The sequence below is a fragment of the Anguilla rostrata genome, chromosome 7 (genome assembly GCF_018555375.3).
Source record: "Anguilla rostrata isolate EN2019 chromosome 7, ASM1855537v3, whole genome shotgun sequence".
In the NCBI taxonomy this organism is placed as follows: domain Eukaryota; kingdom Metazoa; phylum Chordata; class Actinopteri; order Anguilliformes; family Anguillidae; genus Anguilla; species Anguilla rostrata.
Window position 1 is genome coordinate 28,439,444 of NC_057939.1, and position 17,239 is coordinate 28,456,682.

Sequence of the window (17,239 nt, forward strand, 5' to 3'; positions counted from 1 at the left end):
TATAAATGTGAATGCATTCTGTCGCTTCGGATGTCAAGACATGAAAGCGAATGTTCGCATAAAAACATAATGAATGTGTTTGAGAGGATATATGAAAATCAATAAATACAAAAGTAACCATATATAGTCATTGTTGGTAACCCGTTGTATAAGTGGAATAAACCCCTCCAGGCTGTCCCGGTTATTAGAAAATAATGTAGGCTACTTCGGTGGTAGTATGGGGTTACGGAAGAAATCATATGACAGACGGACCGACGACAACGTTGCTTTTTCAGTGGGCTAATTTGCCTAATCTTCGCGGTACTTTAGACCCCGGTGGAAACGCAGACAACCATTGGCTGAAGGAACCTTTTAGTTCCTGGTAAAGTAGTTCCTGGGACTGAAAGTTCCGGGTAATTTCGGTGGAAACGCGGCTATGGACAGGCTTGGTGTTCTGGCGGTAGGCCGAAGGGTAACATAGGATGTATGTATCAAAGATGCGTTCCATCCTACCTCCGTTGACAATTCGCTGTAAACACAAGTTGATGTTAGGAGTTAATTACGTTGATTACTTAAGCCGCGTTTCCACCGCAGGAACTATACCCCGGAACTAGGAACCTTTTGAGGAACTCCTGCGTTTCCACCGCAGGAACTAGGGTCTAAATTTAGTTCCGGGGGCTTTGTTTTACCCCCCAAAAGGTTCCTGCTCGGGGGGTAGTACTTTCCGAAAGTACAGGAACCTTTTGGGTGGAGCTTGCAGCGCTGAACATTTCTGATTGGTCGAGTACTCGCAGCATTTTTTTGTGTCTATTTTCAGGCGCCATGTTTGAAAATATGCAGGCGCAAAACGATTTATTTTCATAATAACTTCAAATCAAACTTGTATGTTATGCGGCGCAGTAGCCTACTTTTGGTTATAGCCTGCCAACGTCTTGGAATTAGCTATAACGTGTGCTCTTCTGTTCTTTTCTTGCTTTAGTATTCGTTTTATAAAATGCTAAGCATTCGTGCTGGGACAGCATATTACGTATTAAAACATTCAAACGGATTAATTTGGTTGCTGAATATTTTCTTCCGGATTTTCTTTGTTAGCCCGTTGTAATTGACTCAAAACGTTTGATACAGTTATGTGAGGTATGCGGTAGTTCTGCGTAATTCACATTGGTGATACAGTAAAAGCAAACTGGAAATCACCTTCCGCACTTTTTGTCAGGGTAAAATAACAGGTTAATTCTAGTAATCGTACCTTTAGCTTTTTCAGACTGCCGTAATTTTACTCTGCCATTCTTCAATTCCACAAAAAGACCAGGAAGACTATGGACTAATTTATGGTGCATGGTTCGCATCTGGAGGGCACACTTCGCTGCTCGGCTAACTTCGAAGGAAAACAAACGGTGGCTCTACCACTACTAATTTAAATTTTCACGCAAGTCCGAGTTTTCGTTCTATTCTTGTCATTTTGCGATTAGCCTATATAGAATTGACGATGAGAAAGTAATCAAACAGCAAATTGTTTACAACGTGTGCATGTTTTCTGCTGTTGTTGCCAGTTATATTGGAAATGTGAATGCATTCTGTCGCTTCGGATTCAAGACATGAAAGTGAATGTTCGCATAAAAACATAATGAATGTGTTTGAGAGGATATATAAAACAGTTACAATCTGACTATTGGTCTGTTATATCCTATTTGTTGCATAACGGTCCAAGTTCAACTACCAACGACAGTTTTGCTTGACAACGGTAAAATATGCTATTGAAAGAATATTTCAATTCCATGTGATTAAATCGATAAAAATCAATAAATACACAAGTAACCATGTATAGTCATTGTTGGTAACCCGTTGTATATAAGTGGAATAAACCCCTCCGGGCTGTCCCGGTTATTAGAAAATAATGTAGGCTACTTCGGTGGTAGTATGGGGTTACAGAAGAAATCATGTGACAGATGGACCGACGACAACGTTGCTTTTTCATACGTCAGTGGGCTAATTTGCCTAATCTTCGCGGGACTTTAGACCGCGGTGGAAACGCAGACAACCATTAGCTGAAGGAACCTTTTAGTTCCTGGTAAAGTAGTTCCTGGGACTGAAAGTTCCGGGTAATTTTGGTGGAAACGCGGATTTACAGAATACTTTTTAGAAAACGTAATTGAACAGTTCAACAAAGTGTATACATCAACAGAAACGTACTTGCTGTATGTCAACAAACAGTCCTGTGGCAGCATGCTGACGTATACAATGACGCCGGTCCCGAACCTGCATCCTCACATCTAGAAACAAGCACAAACAACATGACTTAAATGAAATATGGGTCTCCACCATAACAGTAACACATCGGGACACAGACACATTGGCATGCAAGAATTACCTGGAACAGTAGGCACCAGATGTGTCCATTGGTCATGGTCAACATACTTCATTTTAACAGCTGCACACAAGAACATACAGACATATGGGTTTAGAAAAACCAAAAAAAAGAAGAAGAAAAAAACAGAGACAGAACATTGTTCAAACATTGGACACCACTAACAATGGACAGTTTTATGTAACACACAGAGCAGTTATTACCTGGAAAGGGCCGATAGGATGTTGCTGAGCATTGAGATCGATCAATACACTGTGGCTGTGATGAAGTACCATGCTCCTTCTTGTTTTTGTGAAAGCATCGTTTGAGTGTAGGATGCACTCTAAGTGGTACAGGATTGACAGGGATGTGCAGGATGGTGTATGAAGTGTTCCAAATGAAGTCCGCAAGGAGAGGCATACCTTCGTCATCACTTAGGTGTACCAAATCCTGACACCACAGATGCCTTAAACAAAAAGTAATGACAATAATAATTAAGTCCCAGAGAAACATGCATAAGAACAGTGATGATGTATCCACAACTTCTTGGAATATACCTTTTGGATGGCTGGAAAACATTGTTTGTTGAGAAGTACCGCACCCCCATCTTTGCTGCAACTCGGTGATATTCCTGCTTTAGCAGAAGCTGGTACTCCAGTGTTGCATGTACATGTCGTATGGGGAAATCCACCACAAACACCTAGAAATAACAAATTGCTATTAGCACTAAAATAAAACCTACTTAATTTCTGTGACTATTACTACTCCCTTTGTGAACACATAACATTCTACTGAAGGACATTATTGCCTTTGTCTGAGTGTGTTTATGCTTTGACACATACCTTGTTTGGCCAGTGTTGCAATGCAACACTGAGGAGAGTCCCAAAGGCCCTGGCAGCCTCCTCAATAGTGCGACTTGAGGTCATGTTGTTCCCCGGAGCAAGCAGGCACACTGCATCCGGAGTACGTGGAGTATCACCAAGATGGGAGATCTCCAAACGCAACGCTGTTGCATCTCCTCCAGGTGTGGCCATAAAACCAAAGGACAGCCGACCCTCTGGCATGTTTACAACTCCATCAGCAAAAGATCTGAGATGTGAATCGCCAACAACGAACACAAACTACATAAAGAAAACACAAATCAAACATGTTACTACATAAAGCAAAAGATAAATCAAATATGTTAATAAATACGCTAGTGAATGTTGTTACAACACTAAGCGATGTAACAACCTTGCACGTATCCAATTATATTGTATGACATGCTATACAGTACATAACACAGTATTAGATGCTATAGACTACATAAGGCACTTTTGCATACATCACCTCTTTCTCATTGGCATGACATTTGTCAGGAAACACAGTCTTGTGCTGATGCCCACTGATGTCTGACACAGGCCATTGACGGACTTTATGACGTGAGCCACACCCTGTCATGGCTTAACAGGAAAAACTATATTAACTTGATGCCACATAAAAAAAACATAGCATTACTGGTGCTATTTGTTGTTTGCACATCAAAGTCATGCACACCTGGTACAATGTTACATGTTCACACTGTGATAATGTGTTTGCCATGAACATGAAGGCCACTAATCCTTCCATTCATCTCATAATCTGCTTTATAGCTTCTTTAAAATAAAGAACAAACAACAACTTTCACCACTTAGCGCACATGCCAAATCTGGCCAATCCTTGGCCATTTAGGGGGTACCCTATTTAAAGCTTTGTAACCCCAGATGTGAACACCACAGACACTTGAAAAATGCTTTAAATGAAGCAAGACATTTGTACCATCTACAATACTAGCTTAGATTACTTTATATTCATAATTTTGGAAGAAATAAAGTGGCACAAATGCAACTGTGCATTTTAAAGTGGTAATTACAAGCTTTCTAATTGGCCTAAATAGCTAGGGTCCAGAAACAACTTCCAAAACCTCTCCAAAAAGGAATAAAAATGTTTTTTCTCCATTGTAAAGCATATACATGAGCCCCTTATGAAGGTTTAAGATGAAACATTAATATCAGATTTAAACATAATGCACAAATATTGTCACACAATGCTGCACAGTACCTAAATGTGTAATAATTAACTATTGTATGCATTTCTACACTCTGTACTCTCGTATGTTTTCTTGTATGGGGATGGGACGATATGAAAACCATTTTCAACCGTCCACCACGTTTTGGCAATGTTCCAATACTCTCCTCATCACTGTTGTATGCCTCACAAAAACGATTACAGTACTAAGTAACACTTACACTTACAGTGTGAAATATCCACATTATGTAATACCACTAACCTATTTAAACACACTCAATTTCAAAAATAACGTACATACCCAAAATATTCTCAGCAGTAATACATACATAGCAATAATGTGTTCGGTAGATAGAGACAGAGACAGTAAATCAATGACTACCCGGTTCGGTTTTCTCCAGAAAACGATGTCAGATAGCTGTATCAGCAAACACATGACTTAACTATGACCCGAATGCCTCAATAATAAGTAGCCTACTTTCCAAGAAATTACACAATATCGTTGACAACGTTTCGTTAGATGCAGGGTATTTACTGCTACCACAGTAAATGTGTAAGTGAATGCGATAAGAAAATTGTCGGGTACGCTGACCTATAAAACGCTATTCCAAAAGCAAAATTAGACTTGTTATACATCGTTAGAAAGCTTATACTGTCCTACTGAAGAAACAATTTGTCAATCGGCCAAACTGTACTAAAAAGGGCGACAACGCCGTAAAGAACACGTGGCATTATGCACAGCTATTTTGGAAGGTAGCCAGGCATCACAAATACTCGTATATTTCACAAACGGATTGTCCAACACAATATATGACCACTCAGACTCAAAAGGGACATCTCTATGCGTAAAACCAATGTGCATTCAGTATTTAGTCACAGATATTGACTATAGAATGGCATAGTATAATTTCTTAAAATGTTGTCTCGTTGGTTGAATTTGCATGAATTATAGCATAGCAAGATCGCGATTTCGAGGAGGGACTAAAAGTGGCACCGAAACGAGGCACCGAAATTTGCGCAGTGATTCGGTCTGGTCAGTGCTGACCATACAGGATCCGGTGCCATTAAGGTACTGGTTTTTGGTACCCAACCCTAGTTATAAGTGATAAGACTTGTATCTGAACTGATTTACCCTGACAAGAACAACAAACATGATATAACAGGCCAATAGATTGTAACTGTTTTATATATCCCCTCAAACACACTATGTTTTTATGCGAACATTCACTTTGACGTCTTGACATCCGAAGCGACTGAATGCATTCACATTCCAGAAATAACTGGTAAAAACATTTATAGCAGAAAACATGAACACGTCAAACAATTTACTGTTGAATTGAGTGATTCGACTCATCGTCATTTCCATATAATCACAAAATGACAAGAATAAATACAATGAAAACTCGGACTTGCGTGACATTTTTAATTAATATTGCAGCGGTGCAGCCACCGTTTGCTTTCATCTTCTAGATTCCTTCAAAGTTACTGCTAGCGGAGCAGCTAAATACTCGCTAGCGGAGCAGCTAAATACAGATGCGAACCATGCAGCATAAATTAGAGTCTAGTCCTTCCGGCCTTTTTGTGGAATTGAAGAATCGCAGAGTAAAATTATGGTAGTTTGAAAAAGCAAAAGGGACGATTACTAGAATTAACCTGTTATTTTACCCTGACAAAAAGTGCGGAAGGCGATTTTTCCCTGTTTGCATTTACTGTATCCCCAATGTAAATTACGCAGAACTACCGCATACCTGAAACGCTTTCAGTCAGTTATAATGGGCTAACAAAGAAAATCCGGATGGAAATATTCAGCAACCGAATTAAAGCGTTTTGGTACGTAATATGCTGTCCGAGCACAAATGCTTAATATTTTATAAAAACAGACTTAAAGCAAGAAAAAAACAGAAGAGCATACATGTTATAATCCTCTATCTTAATTTCTCATCTGTTCCAAGAAGTTGGCAGGCTATAACCAAAAGTCTGAATTCAAGTTATTATTATGAAAATAATAAATCGGTTTGCAGCTGCAGATTTTTACTCGACCAATCAGAAATGTTCAGCTCTTTAAGGCTCACCGCCAACCTTCCTGTACTTTTGGAAAGTACTACCCGCCGAGCAGGGACTTTTTGTGGGGTAAAATAATGTCCCCGGAACTGAATTTAGACCGTGGTCCCTGTGGTGGAAATGCACTGAGTTCCTCAAAAGGTTCCTAGTTCCCGGGGGAAGTTTGTGCGCTGGAAACGCGGCTAAAGTCACCACTTTGAACCGTGTACTGAGAGGTGAATTACACTGTTGGGCGCAATATAGTGTAATGATACGTCTGGACGGGGCCTAGCAGCCAAGTTAACGTTAACCAATTATTTTATATGATCTGAAAGAGTACATTAGCGAACGGGGCAAAGATAGCTGCATAAACAGTTAATTACAGTGAGTTTTAGCACTTTTTATAAATGAGCCCCCCATGAAGGTTTAACATGGGACATCGCCATCAGATTTAAAAATAATTCAAAATATTGTCACAAAATGCTGTACAGTACATGTGCAATAATTAACTCTTGTATGTATTTCTGTACTCTCGTATGTGTTCTTGTATGGGGATGCCCTATATGAAAACAATTTTCAACCGTCCACCACGTTTTGCGAATGCGTCACAAAAAGTAAGCAATTACACAACTAACTAACGCTTAGCCTACATTAGTGTGAAATATCCACATTATATAATACTACTAACGTATTTAAAGACACTCAATTTCAAAAATGATGTATATAACCGAAATATTTTGAACAGTAATACATAGCAATGATGCTATTTTATCTGTGTTCAGTAGATAGACACAGAGACAGTAAATCAATGAAAGAGTCATGGCCGCTTGTTTTTCTCCAAAAAACGATGTCAGATAGGGAAAGATATGGCTTAGCTATGCCGAGAAGTCCTCAATAATAATAGTACTTCCCAAGAAATTGACAACGTTTCGTTAGTTGCAGCCTTTATACTGCTACCAGACTCAAACAGAGTGAATGCCTAAGTGAATGCGATGATAAGAACATTTTCGGTTACACTGACCTATAAAACGCTATTCCAAAAGCAAAATCAGACATGTTATACATCGTTAGAAAGCTTATACTCTCACCTATGGAATAAATGAATTGTCAATCAAGCCAAATTGCACTAAAAAGGGCGACAATGCCGTAAGCAACAGGTGTGGTATTACGCACAGCTATTATTGAAGATAGCCGACCCAGGCGTCACAGATGCACGTATATTTCACAAACGGATTGTCCAAGACAATATATGACCACTCATTCGCAAAAGGGACATCTCTACGCGTAAAACCAATGGTAAGATTGTATATTTATTCAATGTTTAGTCCCAGATATTGACTGTAGAATGACATGGTATAATTTTTTTAAAATTGTCTCATTTATTTCGTTATTCAGTGAGCAGCGTTGTCACTGCTGTATTGGCATATTTTAGGGCTAATGTTGGGTTTATCTTGTTGCTACGAAATATTACATTACATTACATTACATTACAGGCATTTGGCTGACGCTCTTATCCAGAGCGACGTACAACAAAGTGTATAACCATAACCAGGAACAAGTGTGTCGAAAACCCTAGAGGGCAGTAGCCTACCGTTCCAAGTGCAGGGAACAACCGCATAGTTCAACTTGGACCCTGTAGGTTAAACTGATTAACACTAACACAAACAAGAACAGCAACAACGCAGTCTATGCAAAAATACAAGCAATAGTTAAGACGAGTTAAGTCACCTACGAAACAACTACCTAGTTACAACCCTAAACTTACAGTCAATTTAGAGATTAAATTGAGAATACGATTTACAGCATAAATTGCGTCTTTTGTTTATATTCAATATTAGAAATTGCAGCGAGAAACTGCAGCTGTAGACACAAGATAGTTTATGTTATGGTAGCAACGGAACGAAGCGGACTATACATGTATTGCCATCATTGTTTTATTATATCAGTGTGTTTTCGCGCGTTTGCACAGAAACTCAAAACCTACCAATAAAATGGTTTAGCTATTTCTCACCATAATGACAGATTTAAAGACTTAACAAACTCACCCGATACTGTCTTCAAATGGATCCATGCCAAAGAAAAGTAATGATTCATCCTCTCAAAAAGCTTTTACTAACAAACTTTTAGTAGCCTGGCATGCACTCTGGCTGGCACTGTCTTCCATTGCTTCCCCGACGTTCAGACCCTCCCCTCACTGGTACAAACTAGACCCTACGGTGTCGGATTACTTGCGTCGCCATGGATGTCGCTTGCCGTAAAGAAGTTTACTAGATGTCGTAACACTTAGATTTGGAGCTCCAGCTCTTCCGCACCCCAACTAATAAAAAAGTCCAAATGGCGGGCCCTGACTTACGGTGTGGGAGTTATGACCGTTTAAACATGACCCTTTTGTTATAGCGCCACCATCTGGCCGACATAGGTGATTCGTAGTGCCTGAGTAGTGGGGGACCATAGGAACCCACCTACCAAATTTGGTTGGTCTACAACTTATGGTTGCTGAGCCTCAGACATTTTAGCGGATAAAGCTTCCACGCCCCAACGAAAAAGTAAAAATGGCGGGCAAACAATATGGCAGACATAGGTGGTGCCAATAGCAAAGTTGTAGAGCACGTTCAGATGCATAGGTCGATGAAGTTTTGTGTTGATCTATCTCATGGTGTGGGAGTTATGGCCTTTTACGCATGACCCTTTGTTATAGCGCCACCATCTGGCCAACATAGGTGATTTTTCGTGCCTGAGTAGTGGGGGGCCATAGGAACCCACCTGCCAATTTTGGTTGCTCTAGGACCTATGGTTGCAGAGCCTCAGACACTTTTAGCAGAGAAAAATAATAATAATAATAATAATAATGATAATAATAATAATCCTAACAAATACAATAGGGTTCCACCAGCTTCGCTGCTTGGACCCTTAATGAGATGAAAGAGAGGAAGAGAACAAGAGAAAGCAAAAAAAAAAAAAAAAAGTTTGTCAATGGACAATGTTTTAGGCTAACATTTGAGGTAGCTTATTTCGGGGAATCAACAGAGAACTCGCCAAGGAATGCCTCAACCTCATCAGGGGAGCGAAAGAAATGTTGGCCTTGGTCCGGCTTTGGAGTTTTTCCTGACAAAGGTTGGAGAACGATGACAACGCTCGATAAACGGAGGAGTAGGAAAATTCTCTTTACCAAGAAGCTGCGCGATCAGACGATTCATGAAGCCCAGAATATCCCTACCCTCGGCTTTCTCGGTTACAGAAATGAAGCTTCGGTTCTCAGCACCTTCATTTCGTTCCTTCAGGTAAGAATGATCCTTTTCGAGTGTTTTGACGCGTCAGATCAAATCCTGTACATCATCCTCATTAGAACCAACTCTCTGCTCTAGCTCAGAGACTTGGTCTCCAAGTGTAGATAGTGAGCCCTCTATTTTGTTAAGGCTGACTTTAATAGTTTCAAGTTTGGAATCCATGTGCAAGATCATTTCAAGCTTCATTTGCTGCATCCCCTCCCAGATAGTTTGAGGTCTGCAGCCTTTTCCCTCTTACAATGAAGAAAACAGTTTGGTCAAGAAAACTTGTGAGTTTGGTCCACAAAAAAAATTACTTCAAATTGTATTTTCAGAGTCACCACAAGTAGCTTTGTTTGTCACCAACGGATTAAAGTAACAAGTATATCTCACAAGGACCTTAGTAGACAAATAGTTGAGCAAGCAGACTTCAGCTTGTTACACACACTCGCAGCACAGCGGCCATTTTTGATAATAATTATGTGGATGGATGACTGGAGAATACTCTCTATGGTGAAGAAAACCCCCCTGACAACAGCCCAACAGATCAGGGGTAGATGTGTCAAAGTCTACCATACGTAGAAGACTACACCAGCAGGACTACAGAGGGTACACTACAAGATGCAAACCACTGATAAGCCTGAAGAACAGAAAGGCGAGATTACAGTTTGCTGAAAAGCACCTAAAAGAGCCCAAGAGTTCTGGAACAAAGTCTTGTGGACAGATGAGACAAACATTAACATGTACCAGAGTGATGGAAAGAGGAAAGTGTGTAGAAAAAAAGTGAAATGCCCATGATCCAAAGCAGACCACCTTATCCGTGAAACATGGTGGAGGGGGTGTTATGACTTGGGTCTGTATGGCTGCCAGTGGAACGGGCTCACTTTTCTTCATCGATGATGTGACTGCAGACAGAAGTAGAACAATGAATTCTGAAGTCTACAGAAATATTTTGTATCTAATTTATCTGTTCAGATAAAACCAAATGCCTCCAAACTCATTGGACGGCACTTCATCATGCAACAAGACAATGACCCGAAACATACTGCTAGAGCAACAAAGGGGTTTTTGATGGCCAAAAAGCGGAAAATCCTTGACTGGCCGAGTCAATCACCGGATCTGAATCCAATGGAACATGCATTTTACATGCTGAAGAGGAGACTGAAGGCAAAAAGTCCCCGAAACAAGCAGGAACTGAAGATGGCTGCAGTACAGGCCTGGCAGAGCAGATACTGAGCGTCTGGTGATGTCTATGCGTCGCAAACTTCAAGCAGTCATTGCATGCAAAGGATATGCGACCAAATATAAAAAATGATTACTTTATTCTACATTAAACTGTACAATATTTTTAGATGCCCGAAAATCGGGGGGGGGACTATGTACAAAAGGTTCTATAATTTCTAAACGGTTCATCCGATATGTATGAAAATACCAAATTAAAGTTGACAGTCTGCACTTCAACCTCATTGTCATTGTATCCTTTCAAACTCAAAGTGCTAGAGTACAGAACCAAAATAACAAAAAATGTGTCAATGTCCAATAAATTATGGTGCTCACTGTACATACACTCACCGGCCACTTTATTAGGTACAAAGGTTCAACTGAAAACTTAACGCAAATATCTAATCAGCCAGTCATGTGCCAGCAACTCAATGCATTAAGGCATGTAGACATGGTCAAGACGATCTGCCGAAGTTCACACCAAGCATCACAATGGGGAAGAAAGGTGATTTAAGTGACTTTGAACGTGGCATGGTTGTTGGTGCCAGACGAGCTGGTTTGAGTATTTCAGGAACTGCTGATCTACTGGGATTTTCACGCACAACCATCTGTAGGGTTTACAGAGAATGGTCCGAAAAAGAGAAAATATCCAGTGAGCAGCAGTTCTCTGGGCAAAAATGCCTTGTTCATGGCAGAGGTCAGAGGAGAATGGCTAGACTGGCTTGAGCTGATAGAAAGGCAACAGTAACTCAAATAACCACTCGTTACAACCGAGGTATGCAGAAGAGCATCTCTGAACGCACAACATGTCGAACCTTGAAGCAGATGGGGTACAGCAGCAGAAGACCAATCCAGTACAAGAAAGATGTACCTAATAAAGTGGCCAATATATATATATATATATACAGTGGGCTCCAGAATTATTGGCACCCTTAATAAAAATGAAGAAAAAAGGCTGCATATAATAAATGACACAGATAATAATCAATATGTTATGTTCAAACATATGGGAAAACTATATACTTTTATTTCAATACATTTACTCTCATGCTTCAATGTTTTTTTATTAAATAATCTATTTTTTTCTGAAAACCATAGGTGCCATAATTATTGGCACCCCTAACAATTATTGTAAGTAAAATCAAACAAAATGAAATTGGCAATACAATTTTACTTAATTTAGTTGATCTCAGTCTAAAGGAACTATTTTGTGTCATTCCATCACTTCCAGTTTCACTAGAGAATAAAAATGAGGTAACAAGCATACAAAATCCCTTTGTCATCCATCAGCATGGAAAAAGCCAAATAACTGTCAATTCAGAAGAGACCGATGGTTATTTATAGAGCCCGACCGATATATATGTGATTGAATGCATCACACATTTGTTTTTTATCTGAGATAATGATATTAGCTACTATATGATGCTGTGTAGCCTAAGCGTTATTGCAAGCGAGTGTGTCATCTAGTCACACGTCATCGTAGCAAGCTAGCCAGACAGTAAAAACGCAGATAAAACACTTCTAACGTGGATCATTTTAAGGCATGTTATCTAGATTTGTCGTGATAACATGAGAGAAGGATTGCTGTTGGAGAAGTGAATCAACCAACAGTTAGCGTGGGTAACCTGCACGAAAGCGCATTGTAGTTTTTTCACGTATTTCATCCAGTCAATTTAATTTCATCTAACGTTACACTTGATTCACTCATTAGCTCCGCTAGATAATGTCTTATTCTTTGAGATCATGAAGTAGAAATAAAATAAGAAAATATAATTCATTTAACTTACTGAGAATAAATAATAAGAAATAATGAGGCTGTGTCAATAGCTAATGCGTTATTGCGAGCGAGTGTGTCATCTAGTCACGCGCCAGAGCGCATTGTAGTTATTTTCACCACTGAATTCTTATGGACAGGGAAGCTCTCTAGATAAAGTCTTACTCTTTGAGATCATGTAGTAGGAATAAAATAAAAAAATATAATTAATTTATGGAGAATAGATACTAAGAAATAATAATAACAAATTAATAACAACAACAATAATAATATTCATAAAAATACATGTTTGAAACTGGAAAACTGATTTTTTTTTTATAGATGGCTGGAAAAGAAAGGAGTAAAAGCAAGGTGTGGAGTTATTTTGATTTCACACACTTAAAGATGGTGTGAATATATATATTTAATTTAATATCATCTTTTACATTTTTTTATCTAAAAAGTTCTTTGTGTGTTTATTTTTATTTTTATTTGTTTGCTTATAAGTTTAATGTTCTTAAATATAGAAACTTTAATAAAACATAAGTTTTTCAAATTGGTTTGAAAATGTTGCACTTTTTGACAAAATATCAGTCAAAACATCGGTAATCGGTGGGCTAGGACTCTCCAAAATTGGGATCGGCATCGGACCCAAAAATCTGGCATCGGTCGGGCTCTAGTTATTTACCGTCACAAGTCTGGTAATGGGTACAAAAAAAGACATACATGGTTAAACATACCAATACTGTAAGGGCAATAATAAAAAGGTGTAAAACATATGGAATGGTTGCAAATTTGCCATGAAGAGGAAGCAAGTGCATGGTGTCCCCACGGACAGTGAAAAAGATGGTGAGGGAGGCCATTAATAACCCAAGGATCACTGTTTAAGAATTGCAGAGATTGGTTTGTTTCTTGCGGTCAACAAGTCTAAAAAAAAACATAAAATGACACCTCCATACCAAATAACTCTTTGGAAGGGTGGCACGAAGACAGCCCTTACTGAGCACAATAAACAAAACCAAGAATCTGGAGCTTGCCAAACCTCATTGGAATTATGACTGGAAGAAAGTGCTATTGTCAGATGAGACCAAAATTGAACGTTTTGGCCATACACACCATCGACATGTTTGGCGGCAAAAGAAGAATGCATACAGGAGAAGCACTTCATACCTACGGTCAAATATGGAGGTGGGTATTTGATATTTTGGAGATGTTTTGCTGGCAGTGGTCCCGGGGCACTATTTTAGATCAGTGACACAATGAATTCAACAAAGTACCAGGAAATTCTCAGCCTCCAGACTTAAATTCCATCAAAAACCTGTGGTCTGAACTGAAGGGGGGGGGGGGGGTCGATAAGCGCAAACCCAAAGATATCAATGATTCTGAAAAGTTCTACATGGAGCAATGGTCAAAAATCCCTCCAAATGTGTTCTCTAAACTTATCACAAATTATAGGAAAAGACTCATGGCTGTCATCTTTGCCAGGGGTGTTTTCACAAAGCGTTAAACCAGGGGTGCCAATAATTGTGGAACCTGTTTTTTGGGGAAATATTTTTTTTAATTTTAAAAATGTAAGACTTTGGTTGATTCCAATGAATCATTAATCAAGCACACTAGTTTACACATGTTGGAAAATAAAGCTTATTATTATTTTTTAGTTTAGCCATTTTTTTAGCATTTTTGTGCATATTTATCAAGGGTGCCAATAATTCTGGAGCCCACTGTATATATATATATATATATATATATATGTATATATATATATATATATATATATATATATATAAGCCTATATTGTTTGTAGTACAGTAACATGGCATCATATTGATATCAATGCTTTTAATGGCAGGCCTACCCAGAGCCATAGATAGAACTCTACAGCTCTGGGTCTACCCACAGTTCTGTAAGAGAAGAAAGTGAAGCCACTGTGCAGATAGGCCCCATCACGTGATGAAGTTGTGATTTTATGAAGAACCTGTTTCAAATCTCATCGATTTTGTTTTCAACCAATCAGAGATCTGTCCGACTAGTCAATGCAATCAGAATAGTGACATTTGGTCATAATTATCTCTGTTCTGTTCAGCCAAAGAAAAATTGCTCCAGGAAAAATGTATAATGTTATTGCCTGCTTCCATTGATTACCTCAATATGAGCATTTGGTGTCTAATTCAGGTAGGAGCGAGTTCATTGAATTTCTGCAATTTGCATAGGAAATACATGGCAGCTTCATCATATAATTCTATTTGTGGTCCGTGTAAGCCGTCTTGCGGTGGTGCCACATGTGGGAGTGTCAAATTGAATAGAATTGAATGGAACCATGTGATCACGTTTCCCTTCTAGTTCTTATACAGTTCATTGGTTACTTATTATAGAGTTCAGTAGGGGCACCTCTGAACCGGGAAGTGCAATTCTTTTGCTCCACAAAAATGCTCAGTTGCGTCCTTAGTCACATGCCTAATCATGTGTACAACGAGGATAGCGCACATACTATAGAGTGTACATAGGAACTGGAGAGGGTGGGAGCATTGAGATATACAAGAACTGGAGACAGCTTCCACTTACACTTACACTTTTGCCAGTACTGGCACAAGTGTAAGGCGTACCTATACAGACGTGTCTCTGTGAGCTCCCGCAGCTTTTTCTATTTGATCTTTTTCTACTTTCTTTCGCAGCTTCTGCTGCAGTTTTATTCATTATTTTGTTTCTTTTTATTTTTATCATCATCATCAAATCTATCATTTTATTCCATTTCATTTTACCAGCTTTTTTAGTCTTTTAATTGTACACAGCCAGCTTTGTCTACGACTATTTCCAACATAAATACAGAATAAAGAATCCTCAGACTCTAGTAGCAACAGTGACCGGCGAGCTGTTATTTCCTACCGTGACATCCACTGGGAAAACCCGAAGAATGCCTACAGGTTTGTTTTAAGCCTGGTGGCTAAGCTAGCCTCTACCAGCTATAATTCCTCCCCTTACCTCCTCATTGCTCGGGCTGTCTCCAGTTAACACCCGTCCAGACAGTGGGAGCCCTCCACTTAGCCGTCTTCCTTCCCGAGTGGCGCTGCTGAACCGCGTATGCGCCCTTCTCACCGCCGGGAGCCAACGTTACCTCCCGGGCTACAGAACCTCCACTGGACCGATGTCCCCCGCCTGCCCCTCGGGACACAGCCAACTAGCAGGTCAGAAGCCCCCTGCCTCACTCTCCGGTTTCACTGATAACCGGTGACTCCATTATCAGGAATATCAGGGCTAAAACTGCAGTGACCCATTGTTTTCCTGGTGCTACGGTCCTAGATATTTTGGAGCATACCCCAAACCGTCTTGAAAAATACCCTCACGTTCTTAACGTTATAGTCCATGTTGGCACAAAAGATACCTCAAAACAACAATCGGAAAAACTGAAACGTGACTTTACTTGTCTTTTTAACTTACTCAAGTTCTGTGGCAAACATGTTTTTATCTCTGGTCCAATCCCCACTTTCGATCGGCTACCGGGTCGTTTCAGGAGGATCCTCAGTCTCCATACATGGCTACAGTCTGTATGCTTGTCACCCAATATGGTTTTTATTGACAATTTTAATATTTTTTGGGAGCGCCAAGCCTTTTACAAGAACGATGGAATCCACCCAAATGCCCTGGTTGCCAGAAGTCTTTCCGCAAACATTTTTTACTCGGCCCAATCCTCTGGATGCAAGTTAGTGGAAATCCTAATTGCTCTGGGGTTAGTATTAGCAACCTAATCTATGTACATCGTTCTCCCCTGAATAAGCCTACCTCCGCACACACAGCTCACATCCAAGTTAAAATTGCTCTGTTAAATGTTAGGTTGCTTAATAACAAGTCGTTCATCTGCAATGACTTTATTACATCAAATAATATTGATATTTTTCTCCTCACTGAGACATGGTTGAAATGTGATGATTTTAGCCTCCTTCACGAGGCTTCCCCCCCACTTTCTCTTATTACAGAAACCTAGACTCTCTGGCTGTGGTGGTGGAGTAGCTGTCATTTATAATGATAATTATATATGTACCCCTGTTTCATTTGGTGAATTCTCACCAAATGAAAACTTACATTTCAGATCAACTCTCCCCCTATGAGCAAACCCGTAGCCTGAGGTCCTCGGGCAAAGCACTGTTGGTCATTCCAAAGTCTAGGTTAAAAACAAAAGGAGACCGGGCATTTGTGATTAGAGCTCCTAGACTTTGGAACTCCCTGCCCGAGGAGATCAGGCTTGCTGAGTCGGTGCCTCGTTTTAAATCTCTTCTTAAAACACATTTTTATAAAGTGGCTTTTAATGTTTTAGCCTCTTAATACTTTTTCTACTCTTATTTTTATATTTTTTAACATCCTGTTATTCACTATATTCTTTTAACCTTGTATCTGTATCTGTATCTGTTCCTCTGTTTGGCCCTCTTTCATGCTGCTCCTATTTTCATGTTAATTTATTCATATACTTTGTTTTAATGTGTCCCTTAAGCTGTCGTCTACATCTTGTATTATTTTGTTTCTTTTTATGTGTGTAAAGCACTTTGTAACTTTGTTTAAAAAGTGCTATACAAATAAAGTTTATTATTATTATTATTA

At 39.4% G+C, this 17,239-nt stretch overlaps 1 protein-coding gene across 1 annotated transcript; it reads right to left on the bottom strand.

Moving 5' to 3' along the window:
* Window positions 1–2,154: 2,154 nt before the first annotated feature.
* On the bottom strand, window positions 2,155–3,770 carry LOC135258531 (uncharacterized). Its single transcript, XM_064342000.1, has 6 exons — window positions 3,653–3,770; window positions 3,166–3,444; window positions 2,881–3,023; window positions 2,548–2,789; window positions 2,348–2,407; window positions 2,155–2,249 (listed from the first exon to the last, which is right to left on the bottom strand). The coding sequence occupies exons 1-6, from the start codon at window positions 3,761–3,763 to the stop codon at window positions 2,155–2,157; spliced, it is 930 nt and encodes a 309-aa protein (XP_064198070.1). The 5' UTR covers window positions 3,764–3,770.
* Window positions 3,771–17,239: the final 13,469 nt, after the last annotated feature.